Source organism: Numenius arquata, chromosome 8 (assembly GCF_964106895.1).
Source record: "Numenius arquata chromosome 8, bNumArq3.hap1.1, whole genome shotgun sequence".
Taxonomy (NCBI): Eukaryota; Metazoa; Chordata; class Aves; order Charadriiformes; family Scolopacidae; genus Numenius; species Numenius arquata.
Genome location: NC_133583.1, coordinates 49,050,589 through 49,071,674, shown reverse-complemented (window position 1 = coordinate 49,071,674; position 21,086 = coordinate 49,050,589). Strand labels below are relative to the sequence as shown.

Sequence of the window (21,086 nt, the reverse complement as noted above, 5' to 3'; positions counted from 1 at the left end):
ATCTCAGCTGATTATTTAATATTTTTCTGTATTTTAAAATTAGAAAACCTCAGAAACTCATGCAGGCATATTTAGAAGCAGATTTTATTAGTTCCATTTCATGGCTAGTCCATTCTTTAACCGAATATGATTCTTTCTGACATGATACGCTTCAGACTATCTGGCTCTACCCTTGGATTCACAGAGTTCAGGAAAGGACCAGTTCATTTGTTTCTTCCTCTACTAGAAATCAAGAAAAATTCCTTTCCAGGAACAGCTTTAGAATGAGGTCAATCCTAAAAGAACATGTTAATTTTGATTTTGCTGGTAGATTTGTATTCCTTTTTTTCACTTCATTTTACAAACTGTTACCTTTATGATCAGGTAGATGAGACTCATTTCTAAATAGCTGGTAACAAGTTGTGCAACTGCAAGATTTGCTGTAATAATGGTTGGAAAATTGGTGCTGATAGCAAAGATCTCACATGTGATTGGGTACCTCAGATGAAAGATTAAGTTAATGTTTTGCTTATAATTACCAATAGGTGGCCCAGGAAGTGGTAAAGGAACACAAAGTTTGAAAATAGCGGAACGTTATGGATTTAACTACATATCAGTTGGTGAATTGTTGAGGAAGAAGATCCACAGCACAAGCAGTAATAGAAAATGGAGTCTAATTGCCAAAATAATTACTACTGGAGAACTGGCCCCTCAGGTACAGCGTATCCTGTGTTAATGTTTACTTCTGAAGGATTTGTGCATGCTGTATTAATATGCACCATCAAGAAAACCTCCTTTACAATATTAAATAAATAACTTCTTTTCTCTGTGAAAGGAAACAACCATAACTGAGATAAAGCAGAGATTAATGCAGATCCCCGATGAAGAGGGTATAGTGATTGATGGATTTCCCAGAGATGTTGCCCAGGCAATCTCCTTCGAGGACCAAGTAAGAGATTTTTTTTATTCTTAAAATAACTTACATATCTCTACAATAGTTAAGCTTCTTGAAATCATCAGTAAGATTTCAAGAAAGACTAATGGTTTCTTGCGCGTTGCTCTTTAAATCTTTGCAAATACGTAATTAGAGGTTGACAAAAGGTTATTCTTTTGGTTTATGTTATATTCTGTTCTGTCTGAAGACAGACTATTTTGTAAAAATCCTATGTGATAACATAACCAATAATCCAAGCCTTTTGTCTCAGTAATGCAAATCCTTCAAGATTAAGAAGAAAATAACACCAAATCTAACAATTAATATTTTTTGTATCTTAGTGATTTGGAAAGGGGGACGACATATTTCCATATCTGTTTGTTCAATTTAATCTACATTAAGAGAAACATCCTTAAATCAATGCATATCTTCACAATGCTTTTAATCTCAAGCTTATTGCAGTGCATTCAAAAGACTGGAAAAAAACAAGGGTTAAAAATGCTCATGTTTTGCAAGTTTTTGTAAACCAGAAATTATGCTCTTTTTTTTAGAAATTTAGATCATTTTGTTATTCTAACCTACACTTGTAAGGTTTTGTCAGCTAAAACTGTATTCCTGAGTTGTATTCACGTGTTGTTTTCATGTGTGTATTTTAAACTAATCTAAAAATACTTAAATTCAGTGGAAAAACAAATAGCTTATGTCATTTTCTGATCAAGCGCTGTTAACAGTTATGGTCACAAGTAAAGGTTACAGTTTCAGTGCGCCCTTCATGCAGAGCGTTTCCAAGTCCTTCACAGTTGCTGGTGTACTACCATTTCTGTACTTTGAATTCTAAGTGGCATTGCCAAGACAGAAGTAACAAAAGAAAGCAGCTAATGAAGCATTTGATTAGTGTGCTTTTATAAGGTATTATTCTGGGCAAAATTTAGAAGACTGAACTGAGGAAATTAAAGGAAACATACAAAATAGTTATTACAGAAAATAGCCTATGACTGCCAGCTATATCTCCTTATAATTAACAAGAGAGAAGATTGACTATTTTATAAATGAAACAGCAGAAATTCAGACTTAGGTCATTTTCTTGCCTCATTTTTTTGTCCAGTGTATTGTGTGATAGTGTGACTTAAGTGCATTTCTTCGTGCTGTGATTTTGCGCTGTTGTTGTGTTTCATGAAAGAATGGGGGATGTGAAACTGGGAGAAATGACAGAAGTTAAAACAAGAGATTAGAGTTATCCTAGGATCAGATTCTCCTACAAAGCAAAACCAGTTAAACAACACTTGAGCCCCCATCATAGGGCCCATTTGTAATACCACTGAGAAATGGAGTCCAGGAGGTAATAGAAAAAGCTCAGGCAATACTGTGCTGTAGAAGAGGAGGAAGATGGACACTGTGTTGCGTATATGTTTGAACCTCGTCTTTGCACCATTCTAATATGTGTTATAGTATTTCCTCATTTAACTTGAAATATTCCCCTCTGCCAGCCTGGTTAGCTCTTGTTCACTATAGAAAACTACATGGAAAAAAGACTGATAGAATGACAGATGATGGAAATCCTAATTTTGGCTCCTTTTAGTATGTGCTGTTGCTTCAAGGATGCTATAAATTGGTAAAATTTCTATTATTTTTATTTAGAGAAAAGAGAGGATAGATTTAGTCATTTTAGACCTGACTATGTTCTCAGAAATTTCTTTTGTTTTCGGTCTAATGGGATTTGCTAAATTGTAATCCTCAAGGCCTGATTCTGCCTGAAAGACAGACTAGCTGAGTCTCTAAAAAAATCCCGGAGCACTTCATATGGGGCCACCTTTCAATCTTACCTATATTAAAATAAATACGGGAAAGGAAAGAAGGAATCATAGAGCTTTTATATGAGCATAGAAAATAAAATTTGGGCTATTTAGGCTCCCCCCCCCTTTTTCACCTTTCTTTGCAGCTGACCTCTTATATGAGCTTATCTAAGGCGGTGGAAATAAATGTTCAAAGGATGTAGGTATTTCAACACAGAACATCTTTTTAACCCAGTGGGTTATGTTCTGTGTTTTATCTTGGAGTTATATTTCAAAGAAATAAAATATGCTGCTTTTTCCTTTAAAATTGTGTGTTTAGTAAGCCGTAATGCTACACACATAAGTAGGAAGGTCTTGTGGTAAGGAAAGGGGACTATCAGCAGCTGTGGTCCCCACCCTCCTTCACAGGATGAGGCTGACAGTAATCCATGGCATGTCAGGTTATTTACATTAAACGTGCTAACATTTTTCAGGCACTCAGAGATCCCTCAATGGGAAGTGCAATTGAGTTGTGGAGAATTTGGTAATTAACTGTTGTGATAATTTGTGTAGGTCTGCAATTAAAGATGCTACACGGGTGTTTTCCACAGCTTAGAAATGTTATTGCTTTCTTGCGAGCAGAACAGAACAGAATTGTTCTCGCTAGCCAAAAGTGACAAGATGAGAAATAATTAGTTGAAATTTCAGCAAAGAAAGTTTTGATTAAATAATAAGACACTTTATAATTAGGAGATCTATTAAGGGAACATCCTTCTGAAGAAAATAGTGAAATCCCACAAAATGCAAATAGTGAAATTGCATTATTCTGTAATACATATGCCTTATTCTTACAAAGACATCCCCTGTAGAACACTGAGATCTGTTGATAAAAAGTTCTGAATAAGAACTAATTAATAGAATAGTAAGAACTATCATTAATTTTGTCATAGGTGAATACTTATTCTTACAGACGGTCCCTTTAAGACCATTACGAGCTTACGTACCTGAAAGCAGCAGCAAGGGTTGTAGGACACAAACGATTTTAAAGGTTGCATTTAGGGGAACTGCCAGAAGATGCATGAAGTAGGAGTTAGTATTTATTTAACTGTTTTCTATCATTCATGATCCCTTCACAACTGTTAATTGTTTTGATTACAAAGGTTCTAAAACACAATTGTGTGCTTTTGAACAGTGACTTTACATTATTATTTGTTCCATAAAGCAGCTAGAACGCTTTTGGATTTTATGATTTAACTTAAAATGATGATACTAAGTTTGTATAAGGGTAAATAGAATATGCTGGCTTTCTCAGTTCTTTCAGCCATATAGGATATAGGGTGGAGACCAGCGGGAGGAATGAGCAACAGGGACAAGGGTGACTGTCATTTACCCTTTGTCATTTGAGTGTGTTGGGATGGGTATTCATCTATAATCCCATGGAAGCTTGAAATAAACAAAGAAGCATTCATTTTAAACTAGCATTTTCCACTGTATAGCCTTTCTCCTTTGCCCTTGTTTACACAGACAGAAACAAACTCCAAGAATATATGTAATAGTACCAAAAATAAATTGTGGGGGGAAAATGTGAAAGACAAGTTATTAAACTGAATGGAAATAGAGATGAGTAATACAAGATACTGAGAGAGCAGGTAAGGCTGGAACAGAGACTGAATAAATGTGAGGAAAACAAGAGGTCTATAAACAGGCTGCAAAAACCTGTCATTATAGTTCAAGAAAGCATGTCTGGTCTTTATTAATCGAAAGAAGTCTATATTGTTTTGTTACCCATGTGTTGTTCCTCTTTGTGATGCATGATGCAGTGGGGTCAAGAAAGCATCTGGACCCAATGTCACATAAAGGGCCAGGAAGTCAAAACTTGGACTAGGTGTGAGCTGACCACAGTGATCAGTGAAAGATGGACCCAAAGAGAGTCTGTACGGTTTTTGGTCTAAGCCACAGCATCTCCCCTTTCTCCACCAGTGCATGTTGTGGACAGTAGATGATGAACAACCGAAAGACAAGGCACGAAGGGCATAAAATCCGTCTTGCTCCCAAGCACCAACACTATAGTTCCCTGAACACCGTTTACTGAACCTTTTTATACATATTATTACATGGCTTTCACCAGTAAGAACTGTGCTGAGTTATTGTAAAGATAAACTAATTTATATTGGAAATCATTCACCGTAGTAGTAGCAGAAAAGGAAAAGGTCAGCTAAGGTGCCTGGTTTCTCTTGCAAGCACACATAAAATCTAACTGTGCTGTGCTTGCAGACATTACTGTAACAAATTATGTATGCTAAAATAATTCCTTCAGTTTTATGGCTCACATAGCTCTTACTGAGACATGACAGTCTCAGTCATGAGCTCTCATAATCTCTTCATTTTGTGAAAAAATCAGATGCATATGTGTATGTCTGAAATCTAGTTACAATACCTGTCCCACGTAATGTTCTAGTATAGGAATACACAGTGATAATGAATTCTTGTTGAACTTTGCTTGTAATTGCTCTTGGTACTACCAGCACATTTTTATCCCTTTGACTAATCCAGAAGCTGAACTTTTCTCTGGGAAAAAATGTTATTTTAGTAAACGAGTTGAAGCAAACCAACTTATGCTAACATTCCCAAACATAGGTATAGCTAAAAGATGACGGTTTCTTCCTTACTATGTTGCCAGACTCTCTTGTGGACAGCAAGTTCTCAACGTGTTGCTAGGCAGAATTGTATTAAAACACATTGCATCTCAATGACTAAAGTGTCTAAGATAATGCAATGTATAATTTGGAATACTCACAGTATTTCTCTTTCTGGTCAGATCTAGAAACCAGAAGTAACAAACACTGCTTCAAAGCAATAACATCAATCTGGAATAAGTGGATTAAAAAGCACGTTACACATCTGAGGAATTTTACATATGTATTAAAGCTTTTTCCCCCTCGCTTTTATTGAGTTTTGCTCATATCACTGTTTTTATCATCCATATATTTAGAGCAGGAAAGAAGTGTTTAAGATGGCATCAGTGATGTTTTCAGATTTTCAGCAGTGCTTGCCAACCACCACCAAGTCTGCCATTTTGGTTACTCACTTACACCAGCTTCATTTCTTAATGGTCAACTACTCATCGCACCCTCATAACCATGAGCACTGCAGTTTGCTCTGAGGGTCTCTCAGTTTTCTCTGAACTTCTTATCTGAGTTGAAATAAAGCCTATATATTTCTCTTTGAAGAATGAATACATGGCATATAACTTCTCTCGTTGGAAGTCTTGGACTGTTGCCAAATCCTGATTCTCCCATTTCTTAATTCCAGAAAGCAGAGTCAATTCTGCCAACACTTTTGATAGAGGTACTTTTAATAGAGCCCTGAAGTCATGTGACTATGAGAATCTCAGCTCTCACTTTAAAACAAGCTTTAAAGCAGTCATGGTTGTGGAGAAAAAAACAAAACATTGATTTTTAATGTCTGAAAAGCAATTAGAGCTTCCAGTTTATGTATTTGTTTTAAATATATGATAATTTCTGGATTTTTATAGTTTTGAAATTCTTCTGTGCAGTAGTGCAGATTTAATACTGATTTATTTAGCCTTTCAGTTTGAGCCTAGGCATAAAGCTATCCTAAACCACAAATTTCTAAGGTATCCATGATCTCTGCTGAGTGCAAGTAGTAGAAAGGTGTTTAGATTCTAAGCACACATTTGAAAATGACAAGGAGGAAATGGTTTATTTACCATTAACCTGTCAGCTTGAAATTCAGCAAGTCACCTACAGTACCAGCATGCTCAAGCATGCTAAATACCTTCCTCTCCAGTAACACTGTAATGAAATGCCTCTGCCTGGTGGATTCGACTTAAATGACTTGTGAAGAAGACTTTCTGTGTAATCGTTCACATGGCAATAAGTTTTTACCCTTCCCAGGAGAAACAATTTCTCACTTCAGTATTTTCCAGTTAATTTCAATGACTGGTTTGAGTTGGTGTTTTTTCCCACTTTCAGTCATTCATGCATAACTTTCCTTCTGATTTCAGTAATTCTTTCACCAATGCTAACCCTGTTAGTTTCAATAGAGTAAGTACAGATGAAATTTGCTTAAAATACATTAATTGTAAGTTTTGTTAACAGTGAAATGAAACGTGAAACAGGTATTAGAATTCATGAATGTTCATTAATGAATAAATTTAATTCCCTGACAAAAGAGAAAGACTATTTTTTTAGAAATTATCTTAAAAATATTTTTGCGTTATATGGCCTGGGTGACAGGACTATATTTGAAGAAGTAAAATGATAATTTATATAATAAACAGAGGTAGTAAATTTTATCTGATACTTTGTTTAAAATGTCCTTAAGAATATTCATAAATGCACTACACCTACAAAGAATAATTAGTTCATCTTGGCTGTGATTCAAGTTAACTTTTTAACTCCCAAATATATTCCTTATGAAAATTATTATGGTAATTAATTGTGCTAAAGTAGAACAAACTGTAGATGGAACAGTATAGGATGCTGGGAAAAACTGACTTGTCCTCTTGCCAGCCTCGCAGGCTAGGGACAGCAGTCCTGTTCCTCCAAGTCTGAGACTTAAACCTCCAAGCAGAAATGATGCCTGCAGTCCCTCAGAGTTTGACACAGGTGTGTGTGGCCAGCTGACCTATGGCAGTCTGACTGCCAAGCTCATGCTCCCCAAAGATGTTCTCATAGAAAACCTGCTCTGTCACTGGCCAAGAGTGTGGCCTTCAGAACAACTAGTAAAATGAATGCAACCTTTCTTCGAATCTTCTTAAGGTGAAAGTATCTATTCTTTGCAATAGGTTTTTGTTCTTGTACGGGTATTTTTTTCTGCATCATGGTCTGTGTGTCTTCTTCATTTCATTGCCTCTTCAACTTCTGTCTCCCTTCTCCCAAATCTCCACTTCATTGTTCCAGGCTGATAAGCCTCAGGTACATTCCCCTGCTGGATATATGTACCCAGTCATCTCTGTGAGGAGTGGGAGGGTTAGCACATCAGCAGTCTGCATTGCAGTGGTTCCTCTCATTCCTTCTCTCTGGCCCTGTGGGTTTTACTTTGCTTTCTTAAAGCCAAGCCTGAGCAGGAAGCTTGTGGAATGGTCCTATTGCCTGGCTTCTCCCCTGGAAGCTAGAGCACTCTCCTGGGAAAGGCAAGCAGTGGTTCAATTTTCTGCTGGGTAAGAGACCCTAGACCTCAGGTTTCCTGTTTTTCTGCACAAGGGCTCTTCTCTGCTAGCCATACTAGCCAAAGAAGAGATCCATTACTGGTCCTTAACCCTCAGGAGAGGACCTGTTGTTCTGAATTGAGTGGGTGGAACTGCTTGTTGAGCAGTTCTGAACCAGAGGTCTGCTTAGGCCTTTCTTTGTAGCATTAGCATTAGTGTTTAGAGGCTAGGGGTTCCCATCAACTTGTTCCCCTACACAGGTGAAAATCTGAATCATTTCTCCCTACAGACACTTGCCTCTCTCAATCAATTATTAGGGGGGCTAATTACATAGTCTGGGCAATTTGCTGGAAGCTTATTTCTTGGGCAGTGTGAATACAGTTCAAAAACAGTTGCCAGAAAAAAAATCTATCAGCAAGATTCATTCTTTGACAACATGATTCATGATTTTGCTTTTCTAAACCAAGAAAAATATACGCAAACACTCTAGTAACCCAGCAGAGATGGAACTGTAAAAAGCAAATCAGTAATTACAAGGAAGAGCACCCATACAATGGACATAAACTAGCTTGCTAGTAATCTTTACCAATTAGAATAAAATGCACTGTTAAATTAATGACAGTTGTTCATGAGCTGTCAGTTTTCTCAGGAGTATCTAGTAGAACATATCAGGAATTAAGAAACAGAGCATTTTCGTCTTTTGCCTAATGAGGAATAATGAGAGAGAGTGTAATCATCTAATTTCTAGCAAACAACCACACTACTCTCACTAACAAGAGGAGATGTAGAAAATATCCCCGGAGAGAAGAGAGCATCTTTCTCCTTATACTGCTTTACGTCAATAACACCACTGACTTGCATGGAATTAGTCTCAATTTACTTCTTGCTCCAGTTTGGGAAGGAGATTCAGACCCAAAGAGAGTAGGATTTACTTAGTAGTAAATACTATTCTAAAAAATGAGAGGATGTACCCACCAATTTTATTCTGAGTTGATGCCATATGCTCTTTGTCTCATTTAAAATTCAGAAGGTTGTGAATTACCAGAAACCTGTCTGTTCCCACAGGCAAAGATTCTCCCTTCTGCTGAGTTGCAGTCAGTGAGTAGTCAAATTCACTTCCCTGAGCCCCACAGTGCTTCCTCACATGCATTTCTGGACATGAATAAGACCCTCTACCTTTAGCACAAGATGAGCGTGTTATGGGAAATCAGCATGAAGGAATCCAGTTTTTCTGTCTGTGCTGGTTCTGTACACCTTTTCTACAAGCTGAGTCTCAGAATAAAACTTATTCCCCAAGCATAAAACTCAACAACAATTAGTTCTGAGTTAAAAAAATACGTTTGTTTTCAAATGAGTCATAAAAAAACCTTTTCCTTTGTTAGAAAAAAGCAATTCGTACTCGTATTTACGTAGGAGAACTAGATATGTTTCCAGAGAAGTAATCCCAGATGCCCATATGTTCACACTAGCCTGTTACATTTAAACTTAAAGTAATTATAAGCACGTCTTGCAGGCAGGTGCAGTTGAGGCAAGTGGAAGCAGAGTTGTTCATGAAAACAGGAGTGAAATATCGATAGCATTTCAGGGGTTACCCTGGAGGTTGTAAATGCAAGTAGGAGAAATATATTAAGTGCTATTAGGTCTGTATACATATGGATATAGAAAGATTGTTACCCTTTTGTGCATCTAAAACCAAGCAGAAGCTTGCATTTATTAAATGTTTTTCAGCTACTTCCTGATGGTAAAGATGCTTATTCTGTAGGTAAAACATGAATTCATAGAGGCATCACATAATCAGAATCTGCTTTGTATTCCTACCTCAAATGTGCTTGAATTACCTTTTTTTTCCACTTCAGAAAACCTTTTAGACAATACTTCATTTGAAACTAGGCTTCTTGAACTGAGACTTTTGAACCACTGTTTTCGCTGACTTTTTATTTCTGTGAGTGAAATGTATTTCAAATTAAAAATGCCAGTGTCAGAAAAAATAGCTTTAGTTCCTGGGATTCTGATACTGTCTTTTGTGTTGTTGCTATTACTAGTCGAAAAATTAAGACCACCACCACTACTCAGCTCCTGTAGAGAACTTTCCATTTTAAAAAGCAATAGGAAATAATTAAAACGTAATTAATGAATTTTCCACAGTAATTACTGTGTTGTACCTCATTATTATCCTCATTTTAGAACTCGAAATGCCCAGGGAATGCTTTCAGATTTTCTTAAAAAGGAACTGACCTCTGAAACCAGTGCAGTTTGTGGGAACTAGGCAGATGAGAACCTGCATACCTGACGGCATCATAGAATCATAGAATCATCTGGGCCAGAAGGGACCTTCAAAGGTCATCTAGTCCGACCCCCCCCGCAGTCAGCGGGGACACCCCCAACTAGACCAGGTTGCCCAGGGCCTTGTCGAGCCTCACCTTGAATGTCTCCAGGGAAGGGGCCTCAACCACCTCCCTTGGCAACCTATTCCAGTGCTCCACCACCCTCATGGTAAAGAACTTATTCCTAATGTCTAACCTAAATCTGCTTTTTTCCAGTTTAAAGCCATTCCCCCTTGTTCTGTCATTGCCGGCCTTTGTAAACAGACTGTCTCCAGCCTTCCTGTAGGCCCCCTTCAGGTACTGGAAGGTTGCTGTGAGGTCTCCCCGGAGCCTCCTCTTCAGGCTGAACAACCCCAGCTCCCTCAGCCTGTCTTCATAGCAGAGGTGCTCCAACCCCCTAATCATTTTTCGTGGCCCTCCTGTGGACCTTCTCTATCAGGTCCATGTCCTTCTTATATTGAGGGCTCCAGACCTACACACAGTACTCCAGGTGAGGTCTCACCAGAGCAGTGTAAAGTGTAAAGCAGAATCACTTCTCTGGATCTGCTGGCAACACATCTCTTGATGCAGCCCAGGATGCGATTGGCCTTCTGGGCTGCAAGTGCACACTGCCTGCTCATGTCCAGCTTCTCGTCCATCAGCACCCCCAAGTCCCTTTCCTCAGGGCTGCTTTCTAATACCTCATCCCCCAGTCTGTATTGATAGCGAGGATTGTTCCGGCCCAGGTGCATAACTCTGCACTTGCTCTTGTTGAACCTCATGAGGTTTACTTGAGCCCACCTCTCCAGCCTGTCCAGGTGGCTTTCAGATCCTTCCCTTGCTGCGGGGCTGCACTGACTCAGCCAGTTTCTTTAAAGAACTGAGACTGACTGTGGAAAGCTGCACTCTCATGTTTGTGTGGAACAGGAGACCTTCCTTTTGTTTCCTTCCTCTTTTTCACTTAGTGCTAATAATTTAATGAGAGATCTATTTACTGTAAGTATTCTTTGTAAGGTGTGGTGCTATATGTGAAGTTATGTGATATGCAAAAGCTCAGGTCTTATACTTGAGGAGGTCTGGTGTGACTTCACAGATCTGAGTACATGGGTAGATGGTAGTCCTGAAAATGTTTGAGAGCGAGTGTTGAAAGTGAGAAGGCCAACTATACCTTGGAGCATGTACAGGATTCTTACCATCTTTCTTCAGTATTATTAGGATCCCCAGGAATGGAAATACTAAGTAAACTACTGACTTATATAAACTCCTTTTGTCTTTCACTTTAGTAGATTCCTGATTTGCAGTAATAATTTCTGAGTCCCGGTGTCATGTATGTTAGGAAGCTCTGATCAGCCAGATGTCCACACTGAGACTTGAGATGTCTGTGTGATCAGTCTGCTGCAATGTTCATCAGAGAGTGTTCGCTATCATGAGATACGGTTCAAGGAGCTAAAAGGCTTTGAAATCTGTAGCTTTTTTTTTCAGAATCTGTACCATAATGTGGATTTCTTTTCTACTCTATGCTATTTAAATTCCCAACTTCCGATTCCTCGTTATGCTTCTACTACTAATGAAGCAACCTTAATTTAACAGAGCTACTTTTAATAATGTCTGTATTGCATGGAAGTCTAACACAGAAACTTACTTTCATAGTCTTTCATATGAATAATTATGTACCTTAAAGCTATTATGTAGTAGCAAAATTAAGTGCCATAATTAATTCATCCCATGAAGGACAGAATAGCTGTCAATTATGTATTTCAAATAGTCTAAAAAGTGGGGGGGGAAGTTACTCTTTCTGTTGACATTGAGGTAGGACAGAGCTTCTCTCCCACTGGCAGTTATTTAAAAAAAAATAGATTACAAGGTTAATTGTTTAAAAATCTAATAGATACTCATTAAAAATTACCAGAATTCATATTTTTGGGGTTTGGTTTGTAGTTTGTGTCCTCATGTCTCCAGTCATCTACAATGTGCATAAAAAATAATTTGATTTTCTTTAAAACACTATTTAATTTTCTGGAATGATAGAGGCCACCATCCTGCTTGCTAGTGCTTCTTATCAGACTGTCCTGTATTGTTTGAAAATGGCTCTGCTTTTTAGCCGCTTTCTACTTCCTCGTCTCCATATCCTACTCTGCCAGCGACCTCCTTTGTAAAGGTGAATGACCATCATCCCAGTTTTGAAAAGTTGTATTTCTTTCTTTTGACTTTTGAAGAACCTTTTTGTGCTCAGATCGCCAGGAGGAAAGGCCAGACTGTACTTCAGGTTGTATTCCCTCAAATGATGGAAACCCAGCTACACGGGACTTTTTTTTTTTCAACTTGGTTATTAATTTTCCAGATTGTCTACCTGTGAAGTCTTGAGTATTCAGTCTAGTATGTGGTTGTCCTCAGGCAATTTATCATCCTTGAGTCAAGGGGCCTAGACAGAGCATTCAGAAGCATAATGGGTTTGTTCTGCCCTCAATAACAATGTATTAGTAAAAACTATATAATGAACATAAAGATATAAATCAGTTCTTCTTTACACAGTAGTAGTTAGAATACATGTAGATGTTTTGGTGATGCTTTTGTACAGCTCAAATTTGACTATCAAATTTACATAGTATCAAGCTGAACAAAGACAATTATTCTGTAGATAGGAAACATCATGAGAAAAATGTCTATTTATCATTTGTAATGCAACTAGATTATGTCATTTCTAGAATAGTAAGCTAATTTTTTTTACTAATACTAGTTAAAAGTAAACTATGAATTTTTTGTTCAGGTAAGTAAAGACAGTAGAAATAACTGTATGTGAGAACAAATAAATCCTTTCTAATCTGCAATCAGATAAAAACGTGCACAGTACAATAGGGTTTGTTTTTATCTCAAATGCTTCTTACAGAGAATTCTAGTATGTTTTAAAAGGCAACACTAAGGTAGTGAGAAAAAGATTTCTAGGCGAGTCTTTAAATAGAGGTAGATGTCTTTTTAACAACAAGGGAGAGAAAAAACAAAATTATATCTTATTAATATGGTTAATATACACTTGTAGCCCCATTTTTAAAATCATGTGAATTCAGCGGTCTGAGTGACTTCTGTCTTTTCCACCACATGTACTAAGTAGTGGTGACCTCTAAGGTTGCCTGTGAACATTTAGCAGCATTCCTAAGAAAGTGGGGCGTCCCCCGGCTCAAGCACCAGAGGTATGTCTTCTGTAACGGTTTGATAGCATGAGTAACCAAAAATTATGAAGAACACTGAAAGCCACAAAGGCAACTTGAATTTAACTGGGAAGGAGCTAAATTTCCAAATTTTTTTTTTCTCATTGCCGTAAAGCTGTACTACCTGAACTTTAGTGTGGGGATGGGTGTGAGAGAAAACAGTGCTTACCACACAGACCAAAAATGACAGGAGAAATTAAAATCCTCTTAGCTGCCGCACCCAACCTTTTGAAAAGTGCCCTGAAGCTTGGGTGAGATTTAGATAAACAGAGAAAGTATTATTAAAAACTGGATGTTGGAACAGATCTGTTTTCACCTGGTCCTAGGCATCAGTTAGCTTCATAGTGGCTGCTTAATTTTAAATACACCTTACTTACAGGCTTTTTCAATGGAAACCATACAACCATTTTCCTGCAGAATATGAGACATTTATATTTTGCTCTTTTTAAAGATTTTAATTTTAGCTAGGGGAACCTTCTGGTAATGCAAATGATGAACATAGTCTAGATAAGGTTTCTGGGGTGAAGTAAAAATTTGTCATTAAACTTTTTCCTTAGCATTTCAGGTGAAACAAATGGACTAACCTTTGCATAAGACAAACAAGCCCCTCCTTAAGCCTACAAATTTCCCTTAAAAAAAAACACAGAAAATTAATGACTTTGTCAAGTTCCAACACGCAAATATAGCATATCTGAGCCTCTCCTAATAATGGAATTGCTGAGTCCTGTAGTGCTGGATAGTCAACTTAATCACAGACTTATTTAATTACTTTTTCCACAGATCTGTACTCCAGATTTGGTGGTGTTTCTGGCATGTTCCAGTCAAAGGCTGAAAGAAAGGTTACTGAAGCGTGCTGAACAGCAAGGGAGACCTGATGATAACCTGAAAGCCACTCAAAGAAGACTAATGAATTTCAAGCAGAATGCCGTCCCATTGGTTAAATATTTCCAGGAAAAAGGGCTAATCATCACAGTAAGTCCTTTAGTATATACCTCTGAAAACTTAATTGTTCTTGTGGTTATACTTGGCTTCTTAGATCTTTTGCTTTAGGATAGGATAGATGAGTCAAATTATGTTTTTGTTATATACCATGGGTACTGAAAGCAAACTTTCCATTTGCTGAGAGATTATTTTCTGCAAAATGCAGTAACACAGAGCAAAATTCATGTGCATGTAGATGACTCTTTGCAGCAGGCATAAATTGCTTCACCAACTAGTTACAAACCCTTTGCTCAGAAATTATTTGCCCGAAAGAGCTTGCTTTGAAACACTGGTTGCTATTCTAGTGCCAGCAGTTTCATCCCTTGCAAATAGTCATGTACTTTTGGATGGTTGTCCTGAGAGGGGAGGAAAGCAGAAAAAAGTCACATTCTAACAGAAAGCATATCTTGAGTTGGATTAAATGAATGCAGGTTCTTCAAGGAATAAATATATCTGGCTGTTGACTGACTCCAATAAATAAAAAGTCCATAGATTATTTTATCATAGGTTAAATATGCCTTACCTTGTGGTCTTCTACAAGCTTTAACATTTCAGATAAAATTTTTTATGACAATAAAATTGCAATGTAAATTGACCACTTGGATGTCAGTAAGAATACTGATTTCTCCAGTATTTGGGGCAAGAGAAAATATCTCTAAACACAGAACATACCAAAAGCTGCATTCATAAATAAAGCCAGAAGTAGTTTATAGAAGTAGGGCTAGCAAGTACTGCTGGAATATTTAAGTGCTTAATGATGACAAATTCAATGAGCAATTGACAACGGTTGCATTATTGACATGTTCTAAATTACGGACTGTGTTTGATTGTAATAGTGCACGGAACTTGGTACCACATATGGTACCATGAGAGCACAGATGGCTTATTTTGTTTCTTTTGATAGCCTAAATAACCTAGGTAATTCACATTGCTATGTTCTCCTCACGGCAAATGTGACTAATTCTATGTGCTGGTCAGATTCATGAAGGGCCAAAGCACCCTTAATTGCAAAGTCATCTTGTAATGTTGGTAGCCTTAATAATGCACTTCAACATCTTACTAAATTTAAAAATGAAAATCACAGGAAATGATTACATTGTTTTCTCTAGAGCATATCTTTTCTGTTTGAGGGCTATGATTAAATTTGTTTGGAAGGATGAGAGGACTGGAATTCTTGGAAGTTGTTCTTCATTATTGAGGAAGTGTGTATTTTGTGACATTTCTCTAGCCTTTACAACTGCTTCTCCTGTAGAAAGGATGCTCAGCTCTTCAGGGAAAATGTACCTTTGCAGATAAAGCATGTGGGGCATCTGGATAGATTCCCTTTTCTATGATGAGACCTGTAAAACAGAGGATGCTTTTCATGTTGAGGTTTTGCATTCTACTTTTTAGCTCTGTTTCTGTACGGTTCTAAATATAATTTAAATTGCAGTGTTCACCTTAGCCATCTCTTTTCTTTTTAAATAAAGCAGATGTTTGTGATGGGCATGGAAATGGTAACATGGCATGTGAACATTATATATATTACTGTCCGCTGCAGGACAAGGAAACAGCATATGCAGAAAACACTGACTTGGCAACATGTCAAAAAAGTCTTTAATATGAAAAAAATCTGTAAGATTTGAATCTACACCTTGGCTATATGGTATCTACTCAAAGTGTGTTAATATCATTTCGTAGAGATCTAGAAATTACTCTAGATTTACATCAGTGTAGAAATGAAGAGAATTAGACTTTGGAAGGGAGAGTCTGTTGCTCACCTGCCATTAGAGCTGCTACAGTGCAGTTGTGTTTTCCTTGTTGCAAAACCAGGATACATTAGTAAAGCCAAGCCCTGAGAGTTAGATGCATTAATAATTTCATGGCCAGTGGATAAAAGGATGCCATTCTGTAGATGATAAAGAATATACATGGCAGGCCTCATTTCCATAGAATTCCTTTGCATATGGAAGATATATTTTGCAGTTGCCTAGGTCAACTTAGTTGGTAGGGGATAAATGAGCAAAAGGAGTAGCTGGGAAAGGAGTCAGAGATTAAGCATGTGTATTTCGGAGCATGTAAGCGACTGAAAATTTCTACAAAAGAACATTTTTAAAACCACATGACCTTGAAACAGAGGAAACATTCGCTAAGTCCACATAGAAGACTACATATCGCTAGAGCAAGTTATAAATTCTAAATTAGTGTTTCTAAAAATAGTTATTGTCACCATTTGTTCCTTTTCTCAGTACTCAAATTATAGATCAGCATTATCTATAGAGTTTTGATATTCTTCTGACAACGTAATTTCTTTTAATAGGTTCATTTGTTGGAAATTAATTTGTCCAATGAGAAATCTCTTTCTGCCAACTTCCTGTCCTATTCCTTTAAGCAAATATCAATGGAGATAACAGATGTTTTCTTACTGCAAGTGGCTTTGATCCCATTGTCTTCTTCACTGATGAACTTGAGCTTTCTTTTGGTTTTGGAAAAAAAAACACAAATCATAATCTTTCATAGCTTTCCAACAGTGGAAAAGACAGTTTTCTTAGGACGCCATAGGATCCAAGAACCATTGCAGTCTTCACCACCACCTTCTCCTGGTAGAAGCCTTGTATCTTCAACTTGCCTTTACTAGTATGTATCTGTATAATACACATGTAATATTAACACTTCTACATACACTTGATGCACTTGTGCGTGCTATTTCCCTACAGAAGGAGGGAGCAAGAAAGAAAATCACATTTATCCTGCTGATTATTACATAGAACCTGGAAGGCAGTCAAATATTGTGTGGATGAGAGCAGTGTAAGAACTAGAATAATATAAAATAGAATTACACAAGCCTAATTCCTAGAGGAGTGAATCCGTCAGGCAAGGTCAACGTTGACCAGGAGCATAAAAAAAGATTTACATTTTTCTTAAATCCATACCTGCACCTTGTCACTGCTATTCAAAGCTCTAAATCTCAGAAATTTCTTCTATCCAGCATCATGATTCTACTCAGGGAAAAGAAATGAAAACATTTGTCTTATGGAGAGTTAATTTTAGAACCACGACTCAAATTTTAAACATCTATTTAAATATATTATTCCTCATCAATAAACAGACTAAAAGACAAAAGAAAAATTCACTGAAATCTAACTAAATATGATTAATGAGCAGACATTTGATGTAATTATAATCTACTGTTAGACGCTGTATGAGCATGAAAATAAAAATCTAACTTCCCAAAGAATTCCTGCTCCAGCAGTTATTCCATACTGTTTTTAATGTATTTTGGTTAATAGAATTAAAAACCCACCTTCTTAATTTCAGAGCTTACTGGTTTTAGGTTGCTTAGGTGTAATTCTTTCCCTTCATCTTTTTTTCCCCCTTCTTTGATAATTTTATACGCTACATGGCTTATATTGTTTGCTGCTCTGTGTTCCTTATGTTTTCAGTTTATGCATGTCGGAGTCTGATCCTGGTTTCTGTTTTCAAGGAAAGAAGTGAGGGCCCAGCAACAGTACTTCTAAGAAACAGGAAGATAAAACTCTGTCCCTTCTTAAAAACTCCTTCTTTGGAACAATGAAGTTGGAATATCCAAAATTTTGGATTGTTGTTCAAATTGAACAGAACTGTAAACTTCATTATAATTAAGAAAGAGAAGTAAATATCTGATATTTTCATGAACACACAATCTGTGTTTAAAATTCTTTTTAGCAGTCTTTCAGTAGGTCTAAAATCAAAACCTGACTTCACTTAAGTCAAATTTGATTTCAGAAAGTATCAAGACTATTATTATTAGACCTGCTGCTGTGAACTACCTAGCCCTTAAGAACCATCAGATAAAGCTAAGGAAAATCACATTCACTGACCTTTGAATAAATTACTGCGATGTAACATTATTCTAACTAGGAAACTTTTTCATTTACACCCCATCAGATGTAATTCATCCTACTGCAGGGAAGTTTAAAGAACAAACCAATACAGCACAATACAGCACATGGTGTATCATAATGTCCCTAAGTCATAAACAACCCCCTTCCCAGAACGCAGCCTCTTTGCTTACAAGAAATCGATTTTTTTCCACTCAGCTGACTTGGTTAATTTGTTCTCAGTTATAGGGATGAGCTATGTTCTGGAGAGAGAGGAATGAGAATTCAGAGGATAGTAAACAGTGCCCACAGTGAAAAACACCAGAGTTGTACTTTTTTTTACTGCTAATTCACTTGGGAAAATGTTATGGTTATTTCTGGTATGTTTTTATCGGAGGAAAAAATTATCAGAGGTGAGGCGGGCAAGAAAATATGCAGGATTTGTATCTTCAGATAATCTCTATTTCAGAGACTAGTTATTTGTATCAAAGCAGAACTAATTGTGGGAAGATGGTAGGATAGAGAAGTTGGGTAGAAAGGAAAAGGCAATTAAAGTTCAAGTCTCTACTCTGCCTTGTTCAGATCAAATCTCTGCTATTCTCACCCCAGTGATACCCTTCACCCAGCCATTGATTATTTTGGAAAGGGTCTCTAAATCTCTACTTTGTCTGGATTCTAATCTGGTATAGATATTGGTATAGTCATTGGAGAGGAGATCATTGGGTTACGAAAATCTTTCAGTCACAGTTGTTAAAGCTGTTCTCAGGGGGCTTAGCTGTTCTTTGTAGAACGTATCCGTTGGTCTAGACAGAAAAAGAAATTTACAGAGATCATCACCGTAGCAATGGAGGTTTCTTACTGGAGACAGGATTAGGCCCAGTCTGCCTTATTTATAATAATTCTGTGTAGGCATAGCGCTTCAGTGTCAAGCTTGTTATGTTAATAAGCCTATGTGTATTAAAAAAAAAAAAAAAAAAAAGAGACTGGCTTTAGTCAGACAAAAATTCTAAACATTAAAAGAAGGCTCTGGACCTTATTTAACCAGCCAGGATGGGAGAGCATCGTGTGGCATAAAATGCTGGTTTCACTGATATCTTCATTGTCTCACTTGTCCTTTTAGGGAATTTACCATGTCTATGCAAGACATTAAAATGACATTCAGATTAGTCAGAGAAGTAAAGGGAACCCAGAAAAAGCAGCCGAAGCTGGAAATGGATTTTGAGCACAAATTTAGAAGTTAAATAGTTGCGGGTAAGGGAAATAGCTTATATAGCTGTCTGCCTTCATTAGCATCAAACAAGCCTAATGGCTGTCAACTGTCACAGAAAAATTCCCCACGGAACTGCATTACATAAGTTTTTCTCTTGATTTGGTTGAAAAAGGGATTTTCCTATAGCATTGCACACTGACATGAACTTTAGCTACAGGCTGTGACTTATCAATAGCTGATGAAAATATCAGTTATAATCCATTTCTAAAGTTTTGGTGCTATCATATAGCTGTCCATCTTGAGGTTTTGGGTTGGGCTTTTTCTTTCTTTATTTATTTATCTATTTATTTATTTATTTAGCTGTGAGTGCTGATTCCAGAGGACTTTCAATTACTTGTTACTCCATTAGTTCTGGGCCCCTCCCCAGAGAAATGTGAGTCCTGCAGTCCTTTCAGCAACTCTTAAGGTCAATCCAGATCTTATTAATAGCAAACTGTTACACAACGGCATGATTTGAACCTCCACCCTGCTTCCAGGTCCTGATGGCAGCCACTGCTGGGCACCTCTCCCAAACCAGAATCCAGCTCCAAGAGTCTTCTCGCCAGTGGAGGAACGTGCATCTGGTTTGACAGAATGCAGAATGACTAGCTGCTCTTGTTTTTAAGGTGGCGATACTTGCTCTCATCCATGCAGTTTTGCATTAAACAATCCTTAAAAAGAAAATTAAAAAAATCCCACACCCCCTTCCCAGAAGTAATGCTAGGAATAGAGACTGTCAGCCACCACCTCCCCGACGTGCTCTCACTTCTCTGCTGCAGGCTGAGGCACTCATTTACATGCCATCTGATGCCTTGCATCTTGCATTTTTGGCTGCAAAGTGATACAGACTTGGCAGGAATGGTTTCACTCAAATCTAGCCTATCTGTTTCTGAGCATAGCCTTTCTCCCCACAAGTCACAGATGTGGATGTGAACTTGCTTTGCTTTGTTTTGTAGAGGGTACTGAACTGAGATTTCCCATTGATTGGCCCAATGCCACCAATATATTTTGAAATGCCTCTCAGTTTTAAAAATATAGCAGTCAGAAGCACAGTCTTGTAGGAACATGTTAGATGTGCTTTTAACATGACTACTACACTGGCTTTTCAGGGTACTTCTGGTTTCTTGGGCATGACCAAGTAAGGGTGCAAAGAGGAACCCAGATAGCTTTGAATGTCAACTGGAGCAAAACTTCAATGTTTTAGGAACTTTTCAAATCAAACAAGGAATGTAGGCAGCTATTTGTGGGACAAGGAATGTAGGCAGCTGTTTGTGGGAACCTCAAGACTGGAGGTTTTGTTTGAGATTGATGAGCCTTCCTCTGTTTTGCTGTATGGTTCCTAAATCTTTATCTGGCTCCATGAATGTATATGCTTATATAATAATGGGAAACATTTCTATACAGGGAAAATGAGATGTGAGATGGGAAATAATTACTATCACTTTTTCATTTTTTGGTGATTCAGAGCAAAGATAAGTTGAAGTCTAGAAAGGTAACCAGATCTCTGTAGACACAGAAAGTCAGCTAGCTGTCATTGCAAATTAAGGGTCTCTTTCTCTCTCTCCTATGTTTGAAAGCTCTTTTGCAGAAGAAATGGGATATGAGAAAGAACCTGGAACTGTTTCCTGTGAAACTACTGAACTAGAGAAA

At 37.4% G+C, this 21,086-nt stretch overlaps 1 protein-coding gene across 1 annotated transcript in view; it reads left to right on the top strand.

Annotated features, from left to right (window-relative positions):
- Positions 1–21,086, top strand: part of AK5 (adenylate kinase 5) — a 92,980-nt gene that overhangs the window by 9,083 nt on the left and 62,811 nt on the right. Inside the window, exons 4-6 of the mRNA XM_074151988.1 lie at positions 525–694; positions 815–928; positions 14,148–14,339. Coding sequence (XP_074008089.1) covers positions 525–694; positions 815–928; positions 14,148–14,339 — 476 coding nt within the window. The remainder of the gene's footprint in view (positions 1–524; positions 695–814; positions 929–14,147; positions 14,340–21,086) is intronic.